The sequence below is a fragment of the Bufo bufo genome, chromosome 3, assembly GCF_905171765.1.
Source record: "Bufo bufo chromosome 3, aBufBuf1.1, whole genome shotgun sequence".
Taxonomy (NCBI): Eukaryota; Metazoa; Chordata; class Amphibia; order Anura; family Bufonidae; genus Bufo; species Bufo bufo.
The window spans coordinates 695,800,649-695,812,888 of NC_053391.1; the positions used below are offsets into that span (position 1 = coordinate 695,800,649).

Genomic DNA, 12,240 nt, shown 5'->3' on the forward strand with positions numbered 1-12,240 from the left:
CCCATGTAAATAACATCACTCCCTCCAGTCTTCTCTCACACACAGTCCCATGTAAATAACATCTCTCTCCCCCCAGTCTCCTCTCACACACAGTCCCATGTAAATACCATCACTCTCCCCCCAGTCTTCTCTCACATACAGTCCCATGTAAATCCCCCTCTCCTCAGCAGTACACATGTATAGACGAGCTCACTGCTTTCTGTTCTCTGGAGGCCCCGCCCCTTCCGGTGACGTCACGCCTCCCAGGATCACATGACCAGTGAAGTGTACACAAGGTCTCACAGTGCAGGGAGAAGATACAGACTCCATGGTGGCTGAGCCAGGACCCCAGCACTGCTACCCACTGAGCCACCCTGCTGCCCAGAGCCTGGACTGGAGGAGTGAAGGGTAAGTGACCGGAGATCCTGTCCTGTGACTACAACCCCCATCATGCTGCAGGACCAGCCCCAGATGTCATTATAGGGTTAAATAGAAGGGGAGAATAGAGGGAGAGCAGTGTGTGTGCAGGCAGCAGGGGAGCAGTGTGTGTGTGCAGGCAGCAGGGGGAGCAGTGTGTGTGTGCAGGCAGCAGGGGGAGCAGTGTGTGTGTGCAGGCAGCAGGGGGAGCAGTGTGTGTGTGCAGGCAGCAGGGGGAGCAGTGTGTGTGTGCAGGCAGCAGGGGGAGCAGTGTGTGCAGGCAGCAGGGGGAGCAGTGTGTGTGTGCAGGCAGCAGGGGGAGCAGTGTGTGTGCAGGCAGCAGGGGGAGCAGTGTGTGTGTGCAGGCAGCAGGGGGAGCAGTGTGTGTGTGCAGGCAGCAGGGGGAGCAGTGTGTGTGTGCAGGCAGCAGGGGGAGCAGTGTGTGTGTGCAGGCAGCAGGGGGAGCAGTGTGTGTGTGCAGGCAGCAGGGGGAGCAGTGTGTGTGCAGGCAGCAGGGGGAGCAGTGTGTGTGTGCAGGCAGCAGGGGGAGCAGTGTGTGTGTGCAGGCAGCAGGGGGAGCAGTGTGTGTGTGCAGGCAGCAGGGGAACAGTGTGTGTGTGCAGGCAGCAGGGGCAGCAGTGTGTGTGTGCAGGCAGCAGGGGGAGCAGTGTGTGTGCAGGCAGCAGGGGGAGCAGTGTGTGTGTGCAGGCAGCAGGGGAGCAGTGTGTGTACAGGCAGCGGGGGGAGCAGTGTGTGTGTGCAGGCAGGCAGCAGGGGGAGCAGTGTGTGTGCAGGCAGCAGGGGGAGCAGTGTGTGTGTGCAGGCAGCAGAGGGAGCAGTGTGTGTGTGCAGGCAGCAGAGGGAGCTGTGTGTGTGTGTGCAGGCAGCAGAGGGAGCTGTGTGTGTGTGTGCAGGCAGCAGAGGGAGCTGTGTGTGTGTGTGCAGGCAGCAGAGGGAGCTGTGTGTGTGTGTGCAGGCAGCAGAGGGAGCTGTGTGTGTGTGTGCAGGCAGCAGAGGGAGCTGTGTGTGTGTGTGCAGGCAGCAGGGGGAGCAGTGTGTGTGTGCAGGCAGTGGGTAGAGCAGTGTGTGTGTGCAGGCAGCGGGGAGAGCAGTGTGTGTGTGCAGGCAGCAGGGGGAGCAGTGTGTGTGTGCAGGCAGTGGGTAGAGCAGTGTGTGTACAGGCAGCAGGGGGAGCAGTGTGTGTGTGTGTGCAGGCAGCAGGGGGAGCAGTGTGTGTGTGCAGGCAACAGGGGGAGCAGTGTGTGTGTGCAGGCAGTGGGCAGAGCAGTGTGTGTACAGGCAGCAGGGGGAGCAGTGTGTGTGTGTGTGCAGGCAGCAGGGGGAGCAGTGTGTGTGTGCAGGCAGCAGGGGGAGCAGTGTGTGTGCAGGCAGCAGGGGGAGCAGTGTGTGTGTGCAGGCAGCAGGGGGAGCAGTGTGTGTGTGCAGGCAACAGGGGGAGCAGTGTGTGTGTGCAGGCAGCAAGGGGAGCAGTGTGTGTGCAGGCAGCAGGGGGAGCAGTGTGTGTGTGCAGGCAGCAGGGGGAGCAGTGTGTGTGTGCAGGCAGCAGGGGGAGCAGTGTGTTGTGCCCCCTCACAGTAGGCCGCACCCTCAAGGCTGATTCCTGATGAACAATGTGAAAACAGGCGTTTTATGTAAATTGTTGCCGTCTACAGAGAACAATCCTCTATTAAAGGGGTTGTCGGCTTTTTTAATAATGACCTATCCTCAGGACGCTAGACACCCCGACAATCAGCTGTTTGGAGAGAAAGCAGAGCTCGTACAAGCGCTGCCTTCTCTTCACTGTTTACCTGCTCGCCGTTTGATGTCAGTGATGTCTTCTTGATCAAATGCGAAACTAATGTGGATTTATTCCCCAAACTTCACAGGTAATGTTACTCCTCATTAGAGCAATGGCTTCAGAATGGCTTCAAAGAAGAGCTGAAACGTCAACTTGTGGGACTAACTCCACATTAGTTTCTTTTCACTATTGGAGTGCTGCTTCTACTTTATAGCAGAGGTGGAAGACTAAGATATGACATTATCCTCAGCAATAAATGTCCCCTCCTTTGTATGCTCGGAGTAGTAGTCCTTTATAATCAGTGACTCTATACTTTATGTAAGGTCTTCTTTCTAATGGGATTTTACCCTCAATCCTCCTTGTTTTCCCTTTAGGTTCCTTAGGTGCAGGACTCTCGCAGAGAAAGTCTTCTTTGTAAGATGATGGCTCTTTTCATAAAGGACCCACCAGAGATGGAGAAGGACAGAAGCCACATGGCTGCAGAGATATTAGACCTCGCCCTAGAGATCATCTTCTTGATAACGGGAGAGGTGAGAGTCTCACATGACGTCACTCTTATCTCTAGTAATAAACCAGGTAAATGTCTGGAATGGTGGAGGCTTCTTAGAATCTCTGTAGTGATTGGCGTCTCCTCATACACAGGATTACACAGTAGTGAAGAAGTCATCTCATGAGTGTGTGACACCTCGTGGAGGACGGAGCAGGACCCAGAGCCCCATCACAGAGCCTCCACCTCATTCACTGATACATGAGCAGAAGATCCTAGAACTTACCAACAGGATCACTGACCTGCTGAGCGGAGAGGTGAGCGCTGCTGGGACATTATACAATAACGCCAAGGGAGGTGTCTGGTAATGACTGTATCATTGTGTTGTCAGGTTCCTGTAAGGTGTCAGGATGTAGTTGTCTATTTCTCCATGGAGGAGTGGGAGTATTTAGAAGGACACAAGGATCTGTACAAGGACGTCATGATGGGGAATCAAGTCACTTCACCGGGTAAGAGGAGACCTTTCTGATTACAGAGGAGAGTCCTGGTTTGGGGGTCACCTAGACTTACGATGCATTTACACAAGCCAATAATCGCCCAGATTATTGGGAAATGACCGTATGCGAAACGCTCGTTCATTGAGTGATCCCGTCATTCATGCAGGCACCACCAATCTTCTTTTGTGGGCAGCAATCGTATTGTCTAAACAGAGATCTGCTGCTCAGAAACCATGATTCTATATGAGGACAAGGGATTGCTATAGCTACCCCTCGTCCTCATACTGTGAAGGAGATCGCTGCATGTAAATGTAGCCGACTGTGGGGAAGGAACGCGTCCTTCCCGACAATCGGCTGCAGAATTGTCCCGTGTAAATCCACCATTACACTCGGTAGACCCTTGTTTTATCTAAAGTATTGCCACCTCCCTCTGGTATTAACATCACAATAGCTGAGAGGTATAACATCTAACATGTAGTGTTTATTGTGTCATCTTAAAAATAAAGAAAAAGTAAGTCCTAGATAATAGAGAGATACTTTACAGGTTGGGTTCACTCTCTGGTCGGGTGTCCACATACAATGTACTGTACCCTAACACTAGCATAAGCAAAGCACCCACCCTAAAAAGGGTGGCCCAGATGGCGGCGTAACCTATACCCTATCCTGACTACGAGACCTTATAGTTCTTATTGCTTTGCCCCTTCGTGTTTTGCCAATAAGATTAACTGACTTTCGTGAGCAGCGTAAACAGCGGTGAGAGGCACTGGCGGGTTGCAAGGGTTTCGCGTCTCTGTCTAAATGGAGGACTATGTCCCACTCAAAGGCTTGGTCATGTTGGTAGCCAGTCACCTGTGGGTAGAGGTAAACCTTCTTTCTCTCTTCCGTTGAGCTGCAGTCACCCATGTTCTACCTAGCGTGTCGGTGGCATAATGTCACCGTGGCGAACTTATAGCACGTCTCCGGCCTCGATAACTAAGCTTCAGCAACTGGCTATTGGTATGGCTAGTTTCCTATATTGATGACCTGTTCACGTCCCCACTCTTACCTCAGAACCGAACCTGAGTTCGGTTTCAAGCTTTAACCCCTTAAGGACTCAGCCCTATTTCACACTGACGTGTGTGATCCGTGGCCGTATTGCAGCCCGCAAATTACGGGCCGCAATACCCGGCCACAGTTCCGTGTGCATTCCGCATCACGGATGCGGACCTATTCACTTCAATGGGTCTGGAATCGCGGAACGGCCGCACGGAACGGGACCCCTCGGAAGCACTACGGAGTGCTTCCATGAGGTTACGTCCCGTACTTCCGTTCCGCAAAAAGATAGAACATGTCCTATCTTTTTGCGGAACGGGCTGATCGCGGACCCATTAAAGTGAATGGGTCCGCGATCCGATGCGGCTGACCTGCGGCTGGCGATCGTGCATTACGGCACGGGTCACACACGTCAGTGTGAAAGAGGCCTAAGGACCAGGCAATTTTTTGCAAATCTGACCAGTGTCACTTTAAATGCTGATAACTTTAAAACGCTTTGACTTATCCAGGACATTCTGAGATTGTTTTTTCGTCACATATTGTACTTCATGACACTGGTAAAATGAAGTTAAAACAATTATTTTTTATTTATAAAAAAATATCAAATTTACCAAAAATTGGTAAAAAACAGCAAATTTCTAAGTTTCAATTTCTCTACTTCTATAATACATAGTAATACCTCCAAAAATAGATATTACTTTACATTCCCCATATGTCTACTTCATGTTTGGATCATTTTGGGAATTTTTTTATTTTTTGGGGATGTTACAAGGCTTAGAAGTTTAGAAGCAAATCTTGAAATTTTTCAGAAATATTCAAAAACCCAATTTTTAGGGACCAGTTCAGGTCTGAAGTCACTTTGCGAGGCTTACATAATAGAAACCACCCAAAAATGACCCCATTCTATAAACTACACCCCTCAAGGTATTCAAAACTGATTTTACAAACGTCGTTAATCCTTTAGGTGTTCCACAAGAGTTATTAGCAAATGGAGATTAAATTTCAGAATTAAAATTTTTGGGCACATTTTCCATTTTAATCCATTTTTTCCAGTTACAAAGCAAGGGTTAACAGCCAAACAAAACTCATTATTTATGGCCCTGATTCTGTAGTTTACAGAAACACCCCATATGTGGTCGTAAACCGCTGTACGGGCACACGGCGGGGCGCAGAAGGAAAGGAATGCCATACGGTTTTTGGAAAGCAGGTTTTGCTGGACTGTTTTTTTTTGACACCATGTCCCATTTGAAGCCCCCCTGATGCACCCCTAGAGTAGAAACTCCAAAACGGTGGCCCCATTTTAGAAACTACAGGATAGGGTGGCAGTATTGTTGGTACTAGTTTAGGGTACATATGATTTTTGGTTGCTCTACATTACACTTTTTGTGAGGCAAGATAACAAGAAATTGCTGTTTTGGCACGTTTTTATTTTTTGTTATTTACAACATTCATCTGACAGGTTAGATCATGTGGTATTTTTATAGACCAAGTTGTCACGGATGCGGCGATACCTAATATGTATACTTTTTTTATTTATTTATGTAAGTTTTACACAATGATTTCATATCTGAGAGCCATAATTGTTTCAGTTTTTGGGCAGGGTATGATTTTTGCGGGATGAGATGACTGTTTTATTGGCACAATTTTGGGGTGCGTGTGAATTTTTGATCGCTTGCTATTACACTTTTTGTGATGTAAGGTGACAAAAAATGGTTTATTTAGCACAGTTTTTATTTTTTACGGTGTTCATCTGAGGGGTTGGTCATGTGATATGTTTATAGAGCCGGTCGATACGGACGCGGCGATACCTAATATGTCTACTCTTCTTCTTATTTTTTACAAATTTTTTACAAATTTTTTTAAACTTTTATCTGGGAAAAAGGCCTTTTTTTTTTTTTTTTTTTTTTTCTACTTGAAACTTTTAATTTTTTCACTTTTTTTTTGGTCCCACTTTGGGAATTGAACTTTTGGGGTCTAATCCTTTACAATGCATTGCAATACTTCTGTATTGGAATGCATTGGCTGTATGAGTAATACTGTGTGTATTACTCATACAGCTTCCGGGGCCTGTGAGATCCAGGGGGCTGGATCTCACAGGCTCTTCACCAGAAGGCAGCGCAGATGGCGTGAGCAGGAAGGGTAGAAGGAGTTAATATCTAATTTATGATGGATAGCGGTATACACTGCTTCAACATCGATAGAAGCCAAAAGCGTCTGATCATCGAGATTAATGCTGAGTGCAGTGATTTGAAAACTACTTTAACCCCTTAAGGACACATGACGTATCGGTACGTCATGTGTTGTTCCGATCACCGCCGCCCGGTGGGCGGTGATCGGAACATGGTGCCTGCTCAAATCATTAAGCAGGCACCTCGGCTAAATGCGCGCGGGGGTCCCGTGAACCCCCGTGTCGGCAATCGACGCAAACCGCGGGTCAATTCAGACCTGCGGGTTGCGACTTTCTATAGTGCGGCGGCGGTACCATCGGGTCCCCACCGCCCGCCGGTGATCGGAACAACACATGACGTACCGGTACGTCATGTGTCCTTAAGGGGTTAAAGTAGTTTTCAAATCACTGCACTCAGCATTAATCTCGATGATCAGACGCTTTTGGCTTCTATCGATGTTGAAGCAGTGTATACCGCTATCCATGATAAATGAGATATTAACTCCTTCCACCCTTCCTGCTCACGCCATTTTTTGCAGATCTGACGTTTCACTTTATGTGGTAATAAGTCTGGAATGCTTTTGCTTATCCAAGCCATTCTGAGATTGTTTTCTCGTGACATGTTGTACTTCATGACAGTGGTAAATATATTAGTCAATATATTTCACCTTTATTTCTGTAAAAATCCAAAATTTGCAATTTTCTAAATTTAAATTTCTCTGCTTTTAAGACAGTAATACCTCATAAAACAGCTATTACTTTACATTTCCCAGATGTCTACTTTACGTTGGCATCATTTTGTAAATGTCATTTTTGGGGGGGGATGTTAGATGGAGTACCATTTTAGATTTCCAAAACCCGCTTTTTTAAGGACCAGTTCAGTTATGAAGTCACTTTGTGAGACTTACATAGTAGAAACCACCCATAAATGACCCCATTTTAGCAATGACACCCCTGAAGGTATTCAAAACTGATTTTACAAACTTTGTGAACCCTTTAGGTATTCCACAAGAATTAAAGGCAAATTTCTAAATTTCACTTCTTTTTGCATATTTTCAATTTTTTTTCCTGTAAGGCAGCAAGGGTTAACAACCAAACAAAACTCAATATATTTATTACCCTGATTCTGTAGTTTACAGAAACACCCCATATGTGATGGTAAATTGCTGTACGGGCACACGGCAGGGCGCAGAAGGAAAGGAACGCCATATGGATTTTGGAAGGCAGATTTCACTGTGATAATTTTAAGTTGCCATGTCACATTTGTAGATCCCCCCTGATTAACCCCTACAGTAGAAACTCCCAAAAAGTGACCCATTTTGGAAACTATGGGATAAGGTGCCAGTTTTATTGGTACTATTTTGGGTACATATGAATTTTGATCTCTCGATATTACGCAATATTTTTTATTTTTTTTATGGCGTTCACCTAACAGGACAGATCATGTGTCATTTTTAAAGAGTTGGACGGACGGGTGCAACAATACCAAATATGTCTATTTTTAATTTTGTTTGTTTCAGTTACATAATAAAGCATTTTTGAAAAAAAAATCATGTCTTTTTGTCTCTATTTTCTGAAAGCCATTTTTTATTTTTTATTGCTGATCTTGTGTAATGTCAGTTTTTTTGTGGGAAGAGGTGATGTTTTGATTGGTGCCTTTTTAGGGTACACATGATTTTTTGATTGTTTAATATTGCAATTTTTTGGAGGCAAGGTGACCAAAAAATGGCTGTTTTGGCACAATTTTTAGTTCTTTATTTATTTTTACACCATTCACCTGAGGAGGTAGACCATGTGATATTTTTATAGAGCCGCTTGTTACAGACTAAATATGTCTATTTTTATTACAATTTGAATTTTTCTTTTTATTATTAAAAATCGCTTGATGAAAGGGAAAGAGGCACTTTTTTTTACTGTAAACTTTAATTTTTTATTTTTATTTTCAACTTCCACATTTCAGGGTCTGATTCCTGGTTCAGTGTAGTGTGCCTGTAAGACCCAACCTCAGGGCTGGGTCTTATAGGCTTCCGTGCATGGCAGACCCCGAGGTCCTTGTGAGGCCATGGCAGTTATTGGCCTCCTGTCACCGCAGCGCAGGGAGCCGATTTGGAGGCAGAGGGAGCCCCCTACCTCTGCGTCCCTCTTATATAGTAACATAGTACATAAGGCCGAAAAAAGACATCTGTCCATCCAGTTCGGCCTGTCATCCTGCAAGTTGATCCAGAGGAAGGCAAAAAAAAGAACTGTGAGGTAGAAGCCAATTTTCCCCACTTTAGGGGAATAAAAAATTCCTTCCCGACTCCAATCAGGCAATCAGAATATCTCCCTGGATCACCGACCCCTCTCTAGTAGCTATAGCCTGTAATATTATTATGCTCCAGAAACACATCCAGGCCTCTCCTGAACTCTTTTATTGTACTCACCATCACCACCTCCTCAGGCAGAGAGCTCCATAGTCTCACTGCTCTTACCGTAAAGAATCCTCTTCTATGTTTGTGTACAAACCTTCTTTCCTCCAGACGCAGAGGATGTCCCCTCGTCACAGTCACAGTCCTGGGGATAAATAGATGATGGGAGAGATCTCTGTACTGACCCCTGATATATTTATACATAGTAATTAGATCTCCCCTCAGTCGTCTTTTTTCTAAAGTGAATAACCGTAATTTTGATAATCTTTCAGGGTACTGTAGTTGCCCCATTCCAGTTATTACTTTAGTTGCCCTCCTCTGGACCTTCTCCAGCTCTGCTATGTCTGCCTTGTTCCCAGGAGCCCAGAACTGTACACAGTCCTCCATGTGTGGTCTGACTAGTGATCTGTAAAGTAGTAGGAATATGTTCTCATCACGGGCATCTATGCCCCTTCTGATGCAACCCATTATCTTATTGGCCTTGGCAGCAGCTGCCTGACACTGGTTTCTGCAGCTTAGTTTGCTGTTTATTAAAATTCCTAGATCCTTTTCCATGTCAGTGTTACCCAGTGTTTTACCATTTAGTATGTACGGGTGACTTGCATTATTCATTCCCATGTGCATAACTTTACATTTGTCAGTGTAAGGCTACTTTCACACTAGCGTTCGGAGCGGATCCGTCTGATGTTTCATCAGACGGATCCGCTCCGATAATGCAGACGTTTGCATCCGTTCAGAACGGATCCGTCTGCATTATTACTTAGAAAATTTTCTAAGTCTGAAAGTAGCCTGAGCTGATCCGTTCAGACTTTACATTGAAAGTCAATGGGGAACGGATCCGCTTGAAGATTGAGCCATATAGTGTCATCTTCAAGCGGATCCGTCCCCATTGACTTACATTGTAAGTGTGGACGGATCCGCTCGCCTCCGCACGGCCAGGCGGACACCCGAACGCTGCAAGCAGCGTTCAGGTGTCCGCTCGTACGGTGCGCACGAGCGGACACCCGAACGCTAGTGTGAAAGTAGCCTTAAACCTCATCTGCCACTTATCTGCCCAAGCCTGCAATCTATCCAGATCCCTCTGTAGTAGTATACTGTCCTCTGTAGTGTATATATATATATATATATATATATATATATATATATACAGTATACTGTCCTCTGTAGTGTATATATACAGTATACTGTCCTCTGTAGTATATATTTATACAGTATACTGTCCTCTGTAGTATATATACAGTATACTGTCCTCTGTAGTATATATACAGTATACTGTCCTCTGTAGTATATATACAGTATACTGTCCTCTGTAGTATATATACAGTATACTGTCCTCTGTAGTATATATACAGTATACTGTCCTCTGTAGTATATATACAGTATACTGTCCTCTGTAGTATATATATACAGTATACTGTCCTCTGTAGTATATATACAGTATACTGTCCTCTGTAGTAAATATACAGTATACTGTCCTCTGTAGTATATATACAGTATACTGTCCTCTGTAGTATATATACAGTATACTGTCCTCTGTAGTGTATATATACAGTATACTGTCCTCTGTAGTGTGTATATATACAGTATACTGTCCTCTGTAGTGTATATATACAGTATACTGTCCTCTGTAGTGTATATATACAGTATACTGTCCTCTGTAGTATATATTTATACAGTATACTGTCCTCTGTAGTATATATACAGTATACTGTCCTCTGTAGTATATATACAGTATACTGTCCTCTGTAGTGTATATACAGTATACTGTCCTCTGTAGTGTATATACAGTATACTGTCCTATGTAGTGTATATACAGTATACTGTCCTCTGTAGTAAATATACAGTATACTGTCCTCTGTAGTATATATACAGTATACTGTCCTCTGTAGTATATATGCAGTATACTGTCCTCTGTAGTATATATACAGTATACTGTCCTCTGTAGTATATATGCAGTATACTGTCCTCTGTAGTGTGTATACTGTCCTCTGTAGTGTATAATACAGTATACTGTCCTCTGTAGTATATATACAGTATACTGTCCTCTGTAGTATATATGCAGTATACTGTCCTCTGTAGTGTATATATACAGTATACTGTCCTCTGTAGTGTATATACAGTATACTGTCCTCTGTAGTATATATACAGTATACTGTCCTCTGTAGTATATATGCAGTATACTGTCCTCTGTAGTGTATATATGCAGTATACTGTCCTCTGTAGTATATATGCAGTATACTGTCCTCTGTAGTATATATACAGTATACTGTCCTCTGTAGTGTATATACAGTATACTGTCCTCTGTAGTATATATACAGTATACTGTCCTCTGTAGTATATATGCAGTATACTGTCCTCTGTAGTGTATATATGCAGTATACTGTCCTCTGTAGTATATATGCAGTATACTGTCCTCTGTAGTATATATACAGTATACTGTCCTCTGTAGTATATATGCAGTATACTGTCCTCTGTAGTGTATATACAGTATACTGTCCTCTGTAGTGTATAATACAGTATACTGTCCTCTGTAGTATATATACAGTATACTGTCCTCTGTAGTATATATGCAGTATACTGTCCTCTGTAGTGTGTATACTGTCCTCTGTAGTGTATATACAGTATACTGTCCTCTGTAGTGTATATACAGTATACTGTCCTCTGTAGTGTATATACAGTATACTGTCCTCTGTAGTATATATACAGTATACTGTCCTCTGTAGTATATATGCAGTATACTGTCCTCTGTAGTGTATATATGCAGTATACTGTCCTCTGTAGTATATATTTATACAGTATACTGTCCTCTGTAGTATATATTTATACAGTATACTGTCCTCTGTAGTATATATACAGTATACTGTCCTCTGTAGTGTATATACAGTATACTGTCCTATGTAGTATATATACAGTATACTGTCCTCTGTAGTATATATACAGTATACTGTCCTCTGTAGTATATATACCGTATACTGTCCTCTGTAGTATATATACAGTATACTGTCCTCTTCAGTGTTAATTACTTTACACAGTTTAGTGTCATCTGCGAAAATTGATATTTTACTATGCAAGCCTTCTACAAGATCATTAATAAATATATTGAAGAGAATAGGGCCCAATACTGACCCCTGAGGTACCCCACTAGTGACAGTGACCCAATCTGAGTATGTACCGTTAATAACCACCCTCTGTTTTCTATCCCTCAGCCAGTTACTTACCCACTTACAGACGTTTTCTCCCAGTCCGAGCATTCTCATTTTATATACTAACCTTTTATGCGGTACAGTGTCAAATGCTTTGGAGAAGTCCAGATATACGACATCCATTGATTCGCCGCTGTCAAGTCTAGAACTTACCTCCTCATAGAAACTGATTAGTTTGACATGACCGATCCCTCACGAAGCCATGCTGATATGGCGTTATTTGCTTATTTCCGTTAAGATGCTCTAAGATAG

General features: G+C 44.0%; 2 protein-coding genes across 2 annotated transcripts in view; one reads left to right on the forward strand and one right to left on the reverse strand.

Annotated features, from left to right (window-relative positions):
• Positions 1 to 12,240, reverse strand: part of LOC120996578 — a 625,207-nt gene that overhangs the window by 119,249 nt on the left and 493,718 nt on the right. The gene's annotated exons all lie outside the window — the stretch shown is intronic.
• Positions 255 to 12,240, forward strand: part of LOC120996580 (zinc finger protein interacting with ribonucleoprotein K-like) — a 655,167-nt gene continuing 643,181 nt past the window's right edge. The window contains exons 1-2 of the mRNA XM_040426593.1: positions 255 to 387; positions 2,569 to 2,724. Of these exons, the coding sequence (XP_040282527.1) occupies positions 2,614 to 2,724 (111 nt within the window). The 5' untranslated portion in view covers positions 255 to 387; positions 2,569 to 2,613. The remainder of the gene's footprint in view (positions 388 to 2,568; positions 2,725 to 12,240) is intronic.